Genomic DNA, 19,597 nt, shown 5'->3' on the forward strand with positions numbered 1-19,597 from the left:
CAGTCAAAACTAGAGGCTCTGACGGCCAGGGTCACCGAGGCAGAGGAACGCGTTAGCGAATTGGAGGATGGGTTAGTAGAAGAAAAAACGAAAATAGAAGCTGGTCTTAAAAAAATCCACGCCCACGAATGTAGATTACGGGAGATTACTGACTCTATGAAACGATCCAATGTCAGAATCATCGGCATCCCTGAAGGGGTGGAGAAAAACAGAGGTCTAGAAGAGATATTTGAACAAATTGTAGCTGAAAACTTCCCTAATCTAGCAAGGGAAACAAGCATTCGTGTCCAAGAGGCAGAGAGGACCCCATCCAAGCTCAACCAGGACAAACCTACGCCACGGCATGTCATAGTGCAATTCGCAAATATTAGATCCAAGGATACAGTATTGAAAGCGGCCAGGGCAAAGAAATTTCTCACGTACCAAGGCAAAGGTATCAGGATTACGTCAGACCTGTCTACAGAGACCTGGAATGAGAGAAAGGCTTGGGGGGGCATTTTTAAAGCTCTTTCAGAGAAAAACATGCAGCCAAGGATCCTTTATCCAGCAAAGCTGTCATTCAGAATTGATGGAGAAATAAAGACGTTCCAAAATCGCCAATCATTAACCAATTTCGTAACCACGAAACCAGCCCTACAGGAGATATTAAGGGGGGCTCTATAAAGGTAAAAAGGCCCCAAGAGTGATACAGAGCAGCAAGTCACAACCGATACAAAGACTTTAAAGAGAAATGGCATCATTAAAATCATATCTGTCAATAATCTCTATCAATCTAAATGGCTTAAACTCTCCCATAAAACGCCACAGGGTTGCAGATTGGATAAAAAGACATGACCCATCCATTTGCTGTCTACAAGAGACTCATTTTGAACCCAAAGATGCATTCAGACTTAGAGTAAGGGGATGGAGTACCATCTTCCACGCAAATGGACCTCAAAAGAAAGCTGGAGTAGCAATTCTCATATCAGATAGACTGGATTTTAAACTAGAGGCCATAGAGAGAGATACAGAAGGGCACTATATTATTCTTAAAGGAAGTATTCAACAAGTGGATATGACAATTATTAATATATATGCCCCCAACAGGGGAGCAGCAAGATACACAAGCCAACTCTTAACCAAAATAAAGAGACATATAGATAAGAACACAGTAATAGTAGGGGACCTCAACACCCCACTATCAGAAATAGACAGAACACCCTGGCAAAAACTAAGCAAAGAATCAAAGGCTTTGAATGCCATACTCGACGAGTTGGACCTCATAGATATATATAGAACACTACACCCCAGAACCAAAGAATACTCATTCTATTCAAATGCCCATGGAACATTCTCAAGAATAGATCATGCTCTGGGACACAAAACAGGTCTCAGCCAATACCAAAAGATTGAAATTATCCCCTGCATATTCTCAGACCACAACGCTCTGAAATTGGAACTCAACCACAAGGAAAAACCTGGAAGAAACTCAAACACTTGGAGGCTAAGAACCATCCTGCTCAAGAATGACTCGATAAACCAGGAAATCAAAAAACAAATTAAACAATTTATGGAGACCAACGAGAATGAATACACAACGGTCCAAAACCTATGGGATACTGCAAAGGCAGTCCTAAGGGGGAAATACATAGCCATCCAAGCCTCACTCAAAAGAATAGAAAAATCTAAAATGCAGTTTCTATATTCTCACCTCAAGAAACTGGAACAGCAACAGAGGGACAGGCCTAACCCACTGACAAGGAAGGAGTTGACCAAGATTAGAGCAGAAATCAATGAATTAGAGACCAGAACCACAGTAGAGCAGATCAACAGGACTAGAAGCTGGTTCTTTGAGAGAATCCATAAAATTGATAGACCACTGGCAAAACTTGTCCAAAAACAAAGAGAAAGGACTGAGATTATTAAAATTATGACTGAAAAGGGAGAGGTCACGACCAGCACCATTGAAATTGCAAGGATTATTAGAAACTTTTATCAACAGCTATATGCCAAAAAACTAAACAATCTGGAAGAGATGGAGGCCTTCCTGGAAACCTATAAACTACCAAGACTGAAACAGGAAGAAATAGATTTCTTAAATAGGCCAATTAACTATGAAGAAATTGAGTCAGTGATAAACAACCTTCCAAATAATAAAACTCCAGGCCCAGACGGTTTTCCTGGGGAATTCTACCAAACATTCAAAGAAGAAATAATACCTATTCTCCTAAAGCTATTTCAAAAAATAGAAACAGAAGGAAAGCTACCAAACTCATTCTATGAGGCTAATATTACCTTGATCCCCAAACCAGGCAAAGACCCCCTCAAAAAGGAGAATTACAGACCGATTTCTCTAATGAATATGGATGCCAAAATCCTCAACAAGATCCTTGCTAATAGAATCCAACAGTACATTAAAAGGATTATCCATCATGACCAAGTGGGATTCATACCTGGGATGCAAGCATGGTTCAACACTCGCAAATCAATCAATGTGATACATCATATCAACAAGAAAAGACTCAAGAACCATATGATCCTCTCAATTGATGCAGAAAAAGCATTTGACAAAATACAGCATCCTTTCCTGATTAAAACCCTTCAGAGTGTAGGAATAGAGGGTACATTTCTCAATCTCATAAAAGCCATCTATGAAAAGCCTACTGCAAGCATTATTCTCAATGGGGAAAAGCTGGAAGCCTTTCCCTTAAGATCAGGAACACGACAAGGATGCCCACTCTCGCCACTATTATTCAACATAGTACTAGAAGTCCTTATGAGTTTCTTAATAACATCTTTTCTCTAGCTTATTTTGTTGTAGGAATACAGTATATAATACATATGACATACAACATGTTTGTTAATTGGCTTTCTGCTATGGGTAAGGCTTCCAGTCAACAGTAGGCTTTTGGTAGTTAAGTTTTGGGGAAACTAAAGTTTTCATAAATTTCTTACCACGTGGGGGATCAGCACCCCTCAACCCTGTGTTGTTCAAGGATCAATGTATATATTCTTGAAGTTTATTCCTCATGCTTATGTACATATTTTTCTTTCAAAACTGGATCATACTTTCCATAATATTTCATAATTTGTATTTTCATATCACAGTATAGTTTGAACATCTTTATATAATGAAGCAATCTCATAAGTAATATTTTAAATAGTTGAATAGCTTTTATATAGACATATAACTGGGTTAATCAAACAACATTTGGACTATTGCCATTTTGTTTGCTATAACTCTGATGATCATCATTATAGCTACACGTATCCATGTGATACAACAGTTTTTAACTAGTATGGTAGATGTGAATTTCAACCCATAAATTCAAGTGTACTAGAGATATAACCTTCTATTGTCTATAACTCAACATAATTTCTGATTCCAAGCCCCCATTCTAGTAGGATCAGTTGGGGCTGGGGTGCAGAGATACTTGTACTAAACATCAGTCTTTCATGGGCTTTCTTCTGCTTTTCCCCAAATTCGTACCACAGCTCTGGAACCGTATACCCTAACAAGACATCAAAGTGTGTGTGTGTGTGTGTGTGTGTGTGTGTGTGTGTGTGTGCGCGCGTCCCTTACCCCAGCCAGCCGGAGAATATTTCTTTTCAGTTTTTTCAGCTTGGAGAAAATTCTTCCCATTTTTTTGTTTCTTCAAAACCCTCCGTCTAGATCTAGAAATTCCTTTTCTAGAAGGCTTTAGGCCTTCGGAAAACAAAAGCCAGAAGGACTTGCAGACTCCTCTGTTTTCTGCCTTGTACTGTGTCTCCCCTGCGGTAATTAACACAGAGCCTACTTTCCAGCTGAACGGGGAGAAATGGAAAGAGAGACATAGAGTTTTAAGATTAATATGTCAAAATATTATCCCACCACTGAACATATCTCCTTAAGGCAGATGAATTCCCTAGAGCTAACTGGGGGTCAAAGGGAATGTAATTCCATTTAAGGACCAAACACCCCTATAAAATGCACATCCAACCCCAACTTTCTTTTCTGAGTTGAACTTCTGCCTCCTCAAAATATCAGGAACAATGTTAAACTTAAAAAGAAGAAGAAAAAGTGAAATGAGCAAATCATGTATCTGAAATTCTATTAGAACTCTAGCAGATGAAACCATAGAGACATGAATGAAACCAGTCAATGATGAAAGGCCAATGTAAGCCCTGAATGTAATTGGATATAATTCAGAGTTCTTTTATCCATAGCATTTTGTGATTTGAGTTATTTTCCTCTAATCATCACACATTTCAGTCGAGCCCCCTGTAACATCCCTTTGCCATTCTATGATTCTGTGACTCTGGCTCAGTCACTCTGACTTTGAAATCCCATGTCGGAGGGAAAAAGATGGTAAAGGGAAGGGGCTGCCTGGAGTACCATTCTATTTCTGACTTTCCCTTTGTTCTTTGATTCCTTTGTGCTCAGCCTGTTTAAAGGTGGCATCTGGGGGCGCCTGGCTGGCTCAATCAGTAGAGCATGCTGTTCTGGATCTGGGGGTTGTGAGTTTGAGCCCCACATTGGGGACAGAATTTACTTAAAAAAAATTCTTAAAAAGGTAACATCTTGATAATGTAATATTTACTCATAGAATTGTGGTGAGGACTAAAGGACAAATGTATTTCAAGAGCCTAATGTAACATGGCATTTGGCATAATAAATGGTAGCTATTAAAATATGTGAAAAGTACTTTGTATGCTTGTAAAGTACTTTGCAAATATTAGTTATTTTTACTCTCTTGGCACACACTGAGAATAGCAGTCTATTTAGAAACAAATTATAAATTCAGTTTTGTCTAAATCTCAAGTTATCTTTTTAAAATGTTAAATAACTATTGCAGTATATGGAACTCCTGGCCCACTGTAATTCATGAGCAGAGAATCATTTGTGTCTACCTAGTTGCATAAGTGCTTGCACTCATCTAAAATAATAATAAATCAGAGATTCTCACAAAGTAGCAATCAAGCAACTGGCCTTCTAACACGTGTACTCTTATAAATCACGTCCCATGTCTTCAAATGGTGACAACTTACAGAAGCAATGAGAAGTTGCTTTCTTCATGAAAGCCCATCTTTGTAAGAGTGAAAGATCACACTGACTAACCCAGAGTCAACTGATCCCATATCATCAGTCAGCTGTGATGTCACCAACACACTCCATGGTGGGAAAACACCCAGAGGTGGCGCCAGCCGATGCAATTTACAAACAGTTAGCTAGCTATGAATTAAGCTTACTGATGATTCCACCTTTCTCTCAGATATCTGGAGTACAGCATTAATAACAGAAAAATGAGTTTTAAAATATTTAAAACAATGGGATCCATCTCCAGTTAAACTATCCCACCTTCATCAAACAGTATTTTTGGAGTGCCCATAGTGTACCTGGAAATGTAGACTGGGACTCCAATGAGGCTGACAGACCAGATTTGATGCCTGACATTTAACATACTAAATTACAGAACCCAAGAGATAAATGTGTTACAAATGAGATGAAATAATACTGGACTTGTGAAACTGGTGGAAGAAACAAAAATAACCAATGTTTGGTAAAAAACAAAAGTATGTTATATTCTATTTATTTTAGATTTCTTCCTGATTGCTACTGGATTAAGGAAATACCAATAACCTGTGTTCTCAAAACCAGGTCAGGTTCTAAAATAACAGCATGAATGTATGTCAGTAAGCTAAGAGGGCAAGGTCTTCGGCTCACCTATATAAAATTGACCACCTTAAGGGCTGACCTTATGAATCAAATGTCTAGGCACATTCCAGACTCTTCCAATTCTTAACACTCTTTGAACTTGAAGCTGTAGCCTCCTGAATATCATTGTTTTATGTTATCAGATTATCACTTTTAGGACAGCACTGAAGAAGTTCATAGTCCAAAGGAACATTCCTAAGGCAATTTAGTGTCTGGGGCGTACCCTCTATGGCCTTTCTTCTAATAGACACTGAGACAATTTCTTGGAAATAATAAAACACCTCTGGCCACTTAAATGCAAAAGCTAATCAAATTCCTGCCTCCCATGGTTTATGTGATCATGAGAAAACAGTTCAATAAATAATTCCTTCTCCACAAAAGTGCCTCCATATTTTCCTCCCAATGTTCAACTCCCCTCTCTTGAAACATGGAATCTACCCTCTGATGTCCATGCCCTAGCCGTGAATGCCCCCCCAACTTCTTTTGTTCAGCTGAGTGCCCCCTCAACGTTGATTCACCATACAAAATTTTTAAAAGAACACATTCCCCCATTGAAACACAGCCACGTATTGTGGAAGACTTCACTCAAACTTCCCAGCTCCATCCTGGGAGACCCTAAACAAACAATGTCATTTATAGGACCCCACCAGTTCTCTTAAGACAATTAAACCTTAATTCTCTAAAATTGGAAGTAGATGGAAATTTTTCATGTAGGAGGTGTAACTGAACTTAACAGTCTTCTCATCTGCAGAAGTTTACCTTCTTCTTGGGGATCTTAGCTTGATATTATGAAGAAAACCAAATAAGGGGGTACCCTTGTAACTCTCTGCCTTCAAAAAGTCCCTACCCCCACCCCCATGCTTAGGATGTTCTGGTCCCATCCTTCTTATTTACTCTTATACTCTTCTATTCTCTTATACTGCTTGTGTTATTCTATTTACCTGTTAATTGACCTTAAACAAGATACTTAAACTATAAAAAGCTGCCTGGTTCTTATTTTTAACTGAGGATAATGGCCCATACAGGGAGGATATGAGGGTTAGAGATAGTATTTGTAAAAACTTCCACACACACAGTGACGCTACATGTGAAACATTTCTCACAGCATCTGGTACATAACAGGTGCTCAAAAATGTCAGTTCCCCTTTAATGCCTTTTGATCATCCAGAGTCTCTAATTCTGTTCCCCATCCCAGTCGGCTATGATGGTCACTTCTGTGATCTGAGGTACCATGGGTAACTGTAGGTGATTTCCATTCTCTTTCTGCAAAGGTTCAGAGTTCATACGAAATTCAGAGTACCCATCAACAATCTTGTGTTTCCTGCTCAGACTTCTGTAAGTCTCTACATTGTTGGAGGTCTCTGCTTCTCTGTCTTCTGAGCACTCTTTGATCTGTCCTTTGACTCACTGAACCACACTGACCCATGAAACCATCACCACTATCAAGATAATGAACTATCTGCACCCCCAAAATTTCCTCATCCCCCTTATAATCTATCTTTCCCACCCATCCTCTCCCTTCTGTCCAAGTAAGGAGGAGATCCACTGATCTCCTTTCTGTCACTATAGATTTGTTTGTATTTTCCATAATTTTATATTCATGCAATCCTATGATGTGTACTTTCATTTTTGGTATAGCTCCTTGCATTCGGCATAATTATTCTGAGATTCATCCATGGAGTTGTATGTATTAAAAGTCCATTCCTTTTCATTGCCAGAATTCATTGTATGGATATGTGTTTATCTGTTAGTGGACACTTAGGCTGTCTTTTTTGGCTATTATAAATAAAGCTGCTAGCTAAAGCGATGGAGAAAGATAAATCATTAGGGGTGCCTGGGTGGCTCAGTCAGTTAAGGGTCTGCCTTCAGCTCAGGTCATGATCCCAGGGTCCTGGGATCAAGCCCTGCATTAGACTCCCGCACAGCTTGTGCTCCCACTCTCTCTGTCAAATAAATAAATAAAATCTTAAAAAAAAAAAAGAAAAAAGATAAACCATTAGATAAACACTAGTCGAAAGAAAAGTGGAGTGACTATATTAATTTCAGACAAAGGAGACTTTAGAAAGAGGAAACTATCAGGGATAAATAAAGCATAATATAGGGGCCAATTCTTGAAGATAATAATTTCAAATGTGAATGTGCCTAATAACAAGAGTGTCAAAATATGTGAGGAAAAACTGACAACTAAAAAGAGAATTAGAAAAATCCACTGTAGGGGCGCCTGGGTGGCACAGCGGTTAAGCTTCTGCCTTCAGCACAGGGCGTGATCCCGGCGTTATGGGATCGAGCCCCACATCGGGCTCCTCCGCTATGAGCCTGCTTCTTCCTCTCCCACTCCCTGCTTGTGTTCCCTCTCGCTTGCTGTCTCTATCTCTGTCAAATAAATAAAATCTTTAAAAAAAAAAAGAAAGAGAAGAAAAAAGAAAAATCCACTGTAGGGGGCGCCTGGGTGGTTCAGTCGTTAAGCGTCTGCCTTCGGCTCAGGGCGTGATCCCAGAGTCCTGGCATTGAGCCCCACATCAGGCTCCTCCACTGGGAGCCTGCTTCTTCCTCTCCCACTCCCCCTGCTTGTGTTCCCTCTCTCACTGGCTCTCTCTCTCTGTCAAATAAATAAATAAAATCTTTTAAAAAAATTTTTTTTAATTTTTAAAAAAAGGAAAAATCCATTGTAGTTGGAAAAATCCACTGTAGTTGGAAACTTCCAGCACTCCCCTGACAATTGATAGATTAAGCAGGCAGGTAATCAATAAGGATGTCGTTGACTTGAATATCACCATCAATCAACTTGATCTAATTGGCATGTATGGGATACTCCCTCCAACAACATGTAGAATACACATTTTTTTCAAGCTTAAATGAAATATTTACCAAGACAGACCACATTCTGGGCGATAAAACACATCTTAACAAACTTGAATAACAAACAGAAATCATGCAAAGTGTGTTCTCAGATTACAATGGAATTAAACTGGAAATCAGCAACAGAAAGCTGCTGCAAACCCCTCAAATCTCTGGAAATTGAACAACATATTTCTAGATAATCCATGTGTTGCAGAAGAAGTCTGAAGGAATTTGAAAATAGTTTAAGTGAAAATGAAAATTCAATTTATCAAAATTTGTAGGATATGGCAAAAGCAGTGGTTAGAGGGAAATATATAGCATTAAAATCATCCACTGGAAGAAGAGTCAAAAATCAGTAACAGAAGTTTCCACCTTGGGAAATTAAAAGAAGTTAAGAGCATTGTAAGCCTGAAGCAAGAAGAAAAAAAGGAATAACAGAAATTGCAACAGTAATCAATGAAATTTAAAACAGGAAAAACAATAGATAAAATCAACAAAACCAAAATGTGTTTCTTTGAAAAAAAAAAACAATAAAATTGATAATGCTCTAGCCAAAGTAACCAAGAAAAAAAAATAAGACACAAATTGCCAGTATCTGAGATGAAAGAGGGATCATCGCTACTGTTCCTATCAACATTAAAAGAATAATGAAACAAAGTCTTTGGGGTGATATATGCTTTCTTTTCTCTTGAGTAAATAACCTAGGTGTAGAATGGCTGAGTTATATGTCAAGTAGATGTTTAACTTTTGAAGAAATAGCTAGTGTTGTATGCAGTGGTTGTATCATTTTAAATTCCCACCAGCATTGTGTAAGAATTTCAGTTTTCTTACATCCTTACCCATACTGGGTATAGGCCATCTTTTTAATTTTAGCCATACTAATAGATGCATAGTAGTATATAGCATTGTGGTTTTAATTTGGATTTCCCTAATGACTAATGATATTGAATATCTTTCTGTGTGCTTATTTGCCATCTGTATGTCTTTGATGATGTATATAAATCTTTGGCCAATTTCTAATTTTTTTTTAATAATTGAGTTTTGAGTGTTCTTTATTTCTTCTGGATACAAGACTTTTCACAGATATGTGATGTGTAAATATTTTCTCCCTGTCTGTGGCTTGAGTATTTTTTTTTATTTTAACAATGTCTTTCAAAGAGCAGAATTTTAAATTTTTGTGAAGTATAGTTAATCACTCTGTTAGTTTATAATTTGTGTTTTGGTGTCATATCTAAGAACTCTTTTCCTAATCCAAAGTCACAAAGATTTTTCTCCTATGTTTTCTTCTAGAAGTTTTATAACTTTACTTTTTTACATTTGATATTTTAGGTTTATGATCTATTTATATTTAGGTTTAAATTTAGGTTTTACATTTAGGTTTATGATAGTTTTAAAATAGTTTGAGTTAATTTTTTGTACATGGTATGAATAACATACAGAAGTTTTAAATATATGCAATTATTCCAACACCATTTGTAGAAAAGACTATTTTTTCCATCCTCTTACATGTATCCTACTCATTTCTATATTTAAAGTGGGTTTCTTGTAGGAATTATATAGCTGACTCTTGAATTTTTATCCAAACTTGGAATGTTTGCCTCTTATTTGGTGTTTTCAGACTATTATTTCTATCTATCATCTTGATATTTTTTCTATTTGTTCCTTCTATTCTTTGTTCGCCCTTTTATCTCTTTCTACCTTTTTTTCATTAATTGTGTATCTTTAAAATTTATCCTCTTGATCTCCTTTGTAGGCTCACTAGCCATACTTCTTTGCTGTTGTATCGTTTTAGTGGTTGCTTTGGGATTTCCAATATACATCCCAATATCACAGTCTGTTTTACGTGGTATTATACTACTTGCCTGTAACTCAAGAAACTTACAACAATACTCTTCCACCTCTCTTCTCCTGGCTAGCATTGTCCTACAATACATGTTTACTGTTTTTGTTTTTTTGTGGGGTTTTTTGTATGAAATGTTCATGGCTAGACAGTAATGGTTAAGAGATCTGAGTTTCAATTCCAGTTCCACAGCTCTACCTACTATGACATGGGGCAAGTTCTTCACTGCACCAAGGTTTTGTCATTTACAAGATGGTAACAATGCCCAAGGCTTTGTGAGGATTAAAAGGAGATGTTTGTGAAGTGCTTAGAGCATAAAGAGACTATACAATTAAACAGGAGTTTTTATTTTATTTTATTTTTTTATTAATGATTTTTTTTATTATATTATGTTAATCACCATACAGTACATCCCCGGATTCCGATGCAAAGTTCGATGCTTTCATTAGTTGCGTGTAACACCCAGTGCACCATGCAATACGTGCCCTCCTTACTACCCATCACCAGTCTATCCCATTCCCCCACCCCCTCCCCTCTGAAGTCTTCAGTTTGTTTCTCATAGTCCATAGTCTCTCATGTTTCATTCCCCCTTCTGATTACCCCCCTTTTCTTTATCCCTTTCTTCCCCTACCGATCATCCTAGTTCTTATGTTCCATAGATGAGAGAAATCATATGATAATTGTCTTTCTCTGCTTGACTTATTTCACTTAGCATTATCTCCTCCAGTGCCGTCCATGTTGCAGCAAATGTTGAGAATTCGTTCTTTCTGATAGCTGAGTAATATTCCATTGTATATATGGACCACAGCTTCTTAATCCAGTCATCTTAAACAGGAGTTTTTTTTTTTTTAAAGATTTTTTTAATTTATTTATTCGACAGAGATAGAGACAGCCAGCGAGAGAGGGAACACAAGCAGGGGGAGTGGGAGAGGAAGAAACAGGCTCCTAGCAGAGGAGCCTGATGTGGGGCTCGATCCCATAACGCCAGGATCACGCCCTGAGCTGAAGGCAGACGCTTAACCGCTGTGCCACCCAGGCGCCCCTAAACAGGAGTTTTTAAATGATTTCTTCCCTCCACTGAACTCCAAGGGTCTGAGTTCCATTCAATTAATCAACGAGATATTACAGGAACTATGAGGTCACATCCATATACAGGCCAGGCAAGGGCCATGACAATGTTAAGGAAACTATTGCTTCTTTTATATTGGTGTCTTATGCTGCATTTTTTTTCACAGAGCTGTATGTTTGCATATTAAAATATGTAGGAATATCCTTCACTCCCTTAAGAAACATGTTTTCTCTAGGGGTTATATTCAAAATACTTAACAACTGGCCTGTTAGCCTGGGCTTTCCAGCTGGATGCCTAGGGCCGTGCGGCAGCACACGAGGGCCCAGCAGTGGTTATTTACAAACCGATACAGAAGTATTTCTTACAGGCCTATGCCAGCTCAATATCAGCCTTGGTTCTCTCCCATTTTTTTTTTTTTAAACATGCAGCTCCTTGGCCTGTCCTTTGTTTTCCTGTTTTTGATAGAGGCATGAGTACAAAGAAATCATCATCTTCTGTAAGGGCCTGCCCCAGCTGAAGCAGGCAGCCCTCATTCAGCTCTAACCAAGCATTATCTTGTGCCAGTTGAACTTCTACTTTTTCAAGAGAAGCTAGAAATGCAAATTTTTGTGCTGAATCTTTATTGTTAGTGCAATCATTTTTAAATCTATGTGCAGGTCAAATGCTGTGACCTCTGGCTTATTGAATACATATTATATTCCAGGCATTACAAGAGTTAACAAAGATGTGAATTCCTCCCAGAGGGGACTAAATCATCTGATGGAAAGGTTGACAGGCAAACAACAGTTAATTTTATAGTAGGATGGTAGGATGATGTGGGGGTGTAACTGCTTGTATAGCTAGTAACTTTTTCTTGTGTGCATGTCTTATCACTCACTCAGACACAAGGATGCTATGCTCTATTTGTCCTCAGCACTAAGTGCCTGGCTCATAATGTTTTGATTGAGTCGTCCTAATGATCTCTTAATTTGTGTAGCTGATGTGAACATATGATAACATCGATGTACAGCTATCTCCATTAAGTCATCATCATCTTTGCATCATCGGTCTGATAATGAGTACCTTGCAGACAGCAGACAAGGAATAAACCCTTCTGGAATTGAACCAACCTGATCTGCTAAGTAGTAGTTGGTTCAAGACACAAACCACACGTGGGGGACGCCTGGGTGGCCCAGTTGGTTAAGTGTCTGCCGTGGGCTGGAGTCATGATCGCCGGGTCCTGGGATCCAGCCCCACTTCCGGCTCCCTGGGGAGTCTGTTTCTCCCTCTCCCTCTGACCCTCCCCCCAGCTTGTGCTCTCTCTCTCTCTCTCTTTTGCTTGCTCTCTGTCAAATAAATAAATAAAATCTAAAAAAAAAAAAAAAGGCACAAACTATATGTGAGAACAGAGCAGAAGGGAAATGTGAAAATGCAGGGCATTCTTAGGAGACTCATAGGGGAAGTCAGATTTGGAAGTCGGCTATGACTGGCACCTCCTTGCCAGCTTTTATGTTCTGTGCCAAATGGGCCTCCTGGTTACTCTCTGGAACCAAGTGAAATACAAAGACAGAGACCAAAACCCAATCAGATTCTTTTGTCAGAAAATAAAACCTTGCTACAACTTATTACCTCTGAAAAATAAGCGAATGCCTAGAAATGTTCCAGAACCAACAAGAACTCTGGAGTGTTACTACTACTGATCATTCGGTTCATCTCCTTCCTGGCCTTTTTCCTGCACTTGCTCAGAGCATATGTATCTGTTTGCATGTGGCTCTTTTTCCCCCAGTAATCCTATTCTAGGCTGTTCTGCCACGGAACGTTTTCCTTCCTGGCGGCCGGCCGTGCGCAGTATCCCTGGAGCCTCGGCCGTTGGGCCCGCCCTCCACGGACAGCCCCACAGGGTGTCTGCAGGGTCGCACCATGATAAACAGTGCTCCAGTAGTGTCACCCGTGTATATCGTAATGTGCTTTCTCATTTTAACAGGACTGTGGAAACTGAAGTCATTACAGAGTCTGGATCTGTCTTTCAATGGGATAGCGCAGATCGGCTCGTCTGACCTGCGGAACTGCCTGCGGCTGGAGAACCTCTACTTAAAGAGCAACAGAATATTCAGGATTCATCCAGAAGCCTTCAAGGACCTCAAGAAGTTACAGGTTATAAAGTGACTTTTAGAGTATTTCAAATACACAGACATCCGGGCAATTACGTTAGAAGACTATTTCAATGGAAGAGTTTCTCCACACCCAGGAGTACGGGCTATTAGTCAAAAACTCTAACTCTATTTTAAGATTCTGCTAAAACTGCCAAAGTCTCTCTCTTGCCTCAAAAATCAAACGCCTCAGTAACAGCCATGAATTTTACTCGAACATAATACTGAGCCGCAAGAATTGGCGCATTATTTTTCTAAATCAAATTAAACCCAACTCCAAGTTGCCACTTACCAGTTGGCAGGAAATTCAATCTGGGTTATAGCGGAGGCTCCGTCTCTAACTGCGAGGTGGTCCAGGTCCCCAGGGTCTTGTGTAATCCGCAGCACTTGAGGAGGCCCCCCTGAGCCACCCCGGGCCATGAATAGCTGTGGGCAACCGGGACCTTAGGGGTCTCTGAAGTCCTGTGACACTGTTGCTTCCAAACCCAAATGGGGCCCTAAATAATAAAAATGACCATAATAACAGCCCATACTTACAGAGTACTGACCACACGCCACCTCCTGTTCTGAGGAAACGCAGGACCCAACGTGGGGGCTCTGTGTCACAGTTTGGAGCTCAGGCACCTTGCAGTTAATCTCACTGAAGAGCTGACAGCTGTGAAGGGGAGGACCACCCCCAACGCCCCCATGCGCAGCCAAAGCGCTGCTCCCAGCTTGGCCTTCAGCCCTGCCCTATGCACTTTCCTCCACCCTCCCCACTTTTCACTCCCCAGATAATTTCCAGTCTCCTCAAAGTGCTCCTTTTGAAAGGCCGAGGGGCTTCCAGTGGGACATCTAGCGAGGTCTTAGGGAAGGATTCTGCTCTCCCCCACATGCTCCGTCACAGACCCTCACCCTTTTACAGGCCCGCAGCATTCAGCAGAAACAAACCATGAGCCTCATATGCAATTTTAGACGCTCTAGTAACTAGATTCAGAAAATAAAAAAAATCAGGTGAATTTGGTTTAGTAATATATTTTTTAATTCAGTATACCCAAATATTACCTTTTACCCATATAACGAATATACAAGTTATTAATGCGATATTTTACATTATTTTTCATGCTAAGACTTTAAAGCCACATCCCAATGTGACGAGTCACATTTCAATGCTCGAAAGCCGCGTGTGGCTAAGGGCCATCATATTAGACAGCATCGATGTAGACAGCTGCTTTTCCCATTTTATGAAAAGTGTTATTCAAGTATAGGTGGGAGACAAATTTCCAACTGCCACCTGTCAGCCAGGGCCCCCCAAGTCCCTCCTTTATTGAAGGGAGGAGAGTGAAGCAGTGGTAAGGTGGTGGGCTCTGGGCTCAGCTGCCTGGGTTGAGACCCTGGCTCTGCCACTTTGCAGCCACACAATCTTGGGCAAGTCACCACGTCTCTCTGTGCCTCAGTTTTCTCATCTGAAAAATGGAGGTAACTTCATTCCTTTCTCATGAATTTTGTGAGAATTAAATGTCTTAATGCATATAAAGTGCTTCGAATAGTACTTGGAATATAGCAAGCTCTTTCTAAATGTAGACTACGTATGGAAATTCTGAAGTGGCCACAGTACCCCACTCTCTGAACATTCAAATCTGATTGTGCCACTTCTTGTTAAAAATCCTTCTATGCTTTCCCAACAAGGGCCTGGCCCCTGCCTGCCTCTCCGGCCTCATTGCAAACCACTCTCCCTTGCTCACTGCACTCCCATTTCTATCTTCACACCAAGGCTAAAGGATCCCATGCTGATGCTTTGCCTGGGAAAGCTAACTCTTCTGAGTCCTCAAGGAAGCTTTCCTGGGGCCTCCAGATTGAATTTGTTGCCCTTTTATATACACTTATAACGTGCCATGCTTTTTCCTCATTGCATTTATCACAACTGAAATTATTTAGTTTTAGTTATGGTTAGTTGTTAATCCCTGTATCGCTATAATCTCTTTGAGGACATACATCATAATCTATTTTGTTTTCTAGTGCTTAGCATATGTCTATTTCGTAATACATATTTAAAAACACCTGCTGAACAAAGGAATGAATAAACGGATAATGATCACGATTAGGTATATCACAAATTCCTACTAATTTAGCAGTCTAAAACCACACCCGTATTATCCATGATTTGGGGGGTCAGGAGCCAGGCAAGGCCCTGGGTCCTCTGCCAAGGGTATTTCGAGAGGCTGCAGTCAAGGTGCTGGCCAGGATTGGAGACCCACCTGAAGGCCCAGCTGGAGATGGACCTGCTGCCAGGCCCACATGGTTGTTGACAAGAGTCAGGTCCTTGCGGGCCGTGGGACTGAGGGCTCGGTTCCTCACTGGCTCCTTACTGGCTGTCAGCCTCAGCCTGCCCTCAGTCCTGTGCCGCATGGGACTCTCCGTAGGGCAGCCTACAGCACGGCGGCTTGCTTTAGAGCCTGAGGGAGCACCTGGTAGCAAGAGAAAACATTACAAGCTAACATAGTGTCATCATGGGAGTGACATCACGTTGTTTCTGCTATAGTCAACTGCTTAGACCCAAGTCACAGGCCCTGCCTGCGCTCCAGGGGAGGAGATTCCTCAAGGGCGTGAATATCAGGAGGCAGGACCACTGGGGACCACCTTTGCCACAGTTCTTATCAGAGCAGAGGAGAAAGTCCGCTTAACTTGGCAGCGCTCCCCAGCTCCCCACAAAGAGGTTCTCGGATTGCCTGGGAACGTCATTTAACGTCATTTAGTATCCTGTATGCTGATCATAAGTGTATTTGTGTGTGTAATTGCCCCATGTCTGTTCTTACTTCCTATGCATTTTTACTGTGCCTCATAAGTGTTCAGTAGCTCACAGGTAAGAGAAGCTACAGGCAAACTAAAAATGTTTGTAGCATAAAACATTTAGCCCCAAGAATGTTTTAAATCATCTAATTCTCCCTTCACCTGAACTGCCCAGAATCATACAATTTCTCTCTCTCCATTATCCTTTCTACACGTTTGCCAATAACTCTAAAAACTGGTTTTGGAACTCGATGAAACTGTTTGGTACCAGAAAGCTGAATATCAAAATAGATGTTGGGTTTTTTTTCTTTTTCGGGAGATGTATTTAATACTTGCACCATGCTATGTCTTCCCATGTGGAAATCTTTTCCGAAGCCAGATAGATTTTTCAAAGCATGAATTCATCATCGTGTTTAGATGGAACGAAATAAGTTTCACTGACATTTCAAATTAGCGTTCCTTTTCTTAATCTTTTCCATTCTTGGATGCAGTGATTTGTGTAGCAACATTAGTTGCCTCTCCCAATCTTTCTATAATGTGCACCCCTCTCAAATGATGGTGGATGGCTTTCTCTTTAGGCAAATTAGACTGTTCTGCTTTAATCTTTACTCCGAAATTATTCCTCCTGAATCATTTTATTAGTTTTCTGTCCTTGCTCCAGTTTTGTTTTCAGTTCCATGATCTGTGAATTAATAAGATGCTGGGATGAAGAAAATGCAGATATGCACTAAAAGGAAAATAGTTACCCGAAACCCGTCGGAGTCTTCCACTCTGTTGCTGAGCAGGGGCACGTAAGAAAGCTATGCATCGCAGGCAAGGCCTGGCCGAGCGAAGTGGCTTTTTCTCCCCCTAACCCCTGAGTCTCCCCCTAACCCCCAAGCCCCCTCCTTCCTGTTTTTGACAGCCTTCCTTTGGGTGTCAAGACTACTTGGTTACTCGGCACTGGAAAGGTCACCCTCACTACCTAAGTTCGGGGGGAATTCTGATTCTACACGCAGCGGTCTTGGTCATGGTGCTTTTTGATTGTTTGAATCAGCTCTTCTTAAGAATTTATATAACCCAAGATGCCAATGCTGTTTTTTTCCCTGATGTTTATAAAACAATTGACCTGGATAACATTCAGCCTCTCTGGCTTTCATTCATGGCCCACTTTTCTTTTTTTTTTTTTTCTTCCTTCCAGCAAGGTTTACATTTTCTCTTTTATGATTTTCTGTTCTTCTAACTACCACCTGCCCCTCCCTAAGCCCCACAGCCCCACCCTGCTGCCTCCTGCCACAGGCCTCCTCCACCCAGCCCTTCCCTCCCGGGCAGTGGGAGCCCAGGCTCTGAGAGAGCGTGTTGCAGAGTGGAAGGCAGCTGTGGAGCTAGGTCAGATCTCAACTGTGCCACTCCATTCATTCATTCCTTTCTCCATTATTTACTGAGCACCCTGTCTGTACCAGGCCCTGCTACTAGGGCCTTTGTGGTATGTATCGTGTGACCTAGCCCAGTTTCCTCCTCTGTGAAAAGGGAGAGGGGAAGATTGAGGTACCCCGTAGAATGCCAGGTACCCAGCAGCACTCTGCAAATGGTAGCGAGAGCTACACCCAACAGCCTTCCCTGCTGCATCACGTCACGGCCATACCCAACTTCCACAGATCCTGCTCTGTGTTTCCAGAGCCACTGAAGCCTTTTTGTCCCCCAGGTTCCCCTTCGTTTCTGATTAGACTAGAAAATTAGTCATCTTGTGTATACCAGGTGGCCAGATGCAGGGAACTGTACTACTACCCTTGAGATAGTTGTTGATGCAAAAGATCTCTCTTTGCTACTTCTGGTCAACCACAATTCTTCTGTGTTCTATGTTCTTATGGTCCAGTATCTCTGGTCACTTTCAAGATCACAGTGCTTCCAGAAATTCTAGAACTAATTCTAGACCTTGATAAGAACCGGGAGTCTCGGTTTTATCTGAAAGTACAAATTACAACTCATAGGAAAGACAGAAGGGGAAAAGACTGGGCATCTAATATAGGCACCATACTTAAAGCTTTCACATACATTTAATCTTTACAACAACCCTAGGAGGGAGGCTCTTAAAAAGTGAACAGTTCGCTGAGGCTCACAGAGTTGTTAGGGGCACAGCAAAAATTTACACCCGGTATTCTCTGACTCTCAAATCAGGGCTAAATTCGTATTGCCTCCATAGCAATGGAAACAATATCTGTAACTATTATTTATTTAGTCTCAGTGTCTTTCTTCACAGACTGCCCTAAATTTGTTTCTTGTCAAATAGGTCGTAGACCTGAGCAGCAATGTTCTGACCACCATCTTACCCATGATGGTCATTGCTCTGGAACTTCCCCATCTGGACGTGGACTTGGCTGATAACCGATGGCAGTGTGACTATAGCGTGGCAGCCTTCCAAAATGTCATTTCTGAATCCTGGAGGGAAACCTGGAACGGCATCTGCAGCAAGTCTGTGGGTAAGTCACTGGCGCCTCTTCTCTCTGAAATGTTTCCAGCTGAACTGGGGAAAGCACATGAAAAATGTAGCCTCATTGGAAACCATGACAGTCCCCCTGAAAGCGAGAGTGTTGATGAGGGCATTAAGTCAGCCACGGGCTGCTATCATCACTGGTACCGCACTCTTACCCTCAGTTCGTGAATGATTTTCTTCACATGGTCAAAGAAACCCAGTTCAGACAGCTCAGAAACAACTGGATTTGGTCAAAAACAGTAACTTCACAGGGAGAGAAAGCCCCACAAAGTCACATTCTTATCCCAATTCTTTTTTTAAAAGATTTTATTTATTTATTCATTTATTTGAGAGAGAGAGTACGTGCAGGGGGAGGGGCAGAGAGAGGGGCAGAAGCGGACTCCCTTCTGAGAGCAGGGAGCCTGAGACGGGCCTCCATCCCAGGACCCCAAGATCGCAACCTGAGCTCAAGTCAAATGCTTAACCAACTGAACCACCAGGTGCCCTAGTTTCCCAATTCTTTTTTTTTTTTAATGATTTTTTATTATGTTAGTCACCATACAGTACATCCCCGGATTCCGATGTAAAGCTCGATGATTCATTAGTTGCGTATAACACCCAGTGCACCGTGCAATACGTGCCCTCCTTACTACCCATCACCAGTCTATCCCATTCCCCCACCCCCTCCCCTCTGAGGCCCCCAGTTTGTTTCTCATAGTCCATTGTCTCTCATGTTTCATTCCCCCTTCTGATTATCCCTTTCTTTATCCCTTTCTTCCCCTACCGATCATCCTAGTTCTTATGTTCCATAGATGAGAGAAAT

General features: G+C 41.0%; 1 protein-coding gene across 1 annotated transcript in view; it reads left to right on the plus strand.

The window, feature by feature from the left end:
* Positions 1-19,597, plus strand: part of LRRC66 (leucine rich repeat containing 66) — a gene marked incomplete at its 3' end in the record, with an annotated part of 25,737 nt that overhangs the window by 2,211 nt on the left and 3,929 nt on the right. The window contains exons 2-3 of the mRNA XM_019799832.2: positions 13,388-13,557; positions 18,592-18,781. Of these exons, the coding sequence (XP_019655391.2) occupies positions 13,388-13,557; positions 18,592-18,781 (360 nt within the window). The remainder of the gene's footprint in view (positions 1-13,387; positions 13,558-18,591; positions 18,782-19,597) is intronic.

This window comes from Ailuropoda melanoleuca, chromosome 11 (assembly GCF_002007445.2).
Source record: "Ailuropoda melanoleuca isolate Jingjing chromosome 11, ASM200744v2, whole genome shotgun sequence".
NCBI classification, from domain to species: domain Eukaryota; kingdom Metazoa; phylum Chordata; class Mammalia; order Carnivora; family Ursidae; genus Ailuropoda; species Ailuropoda melanoleuca.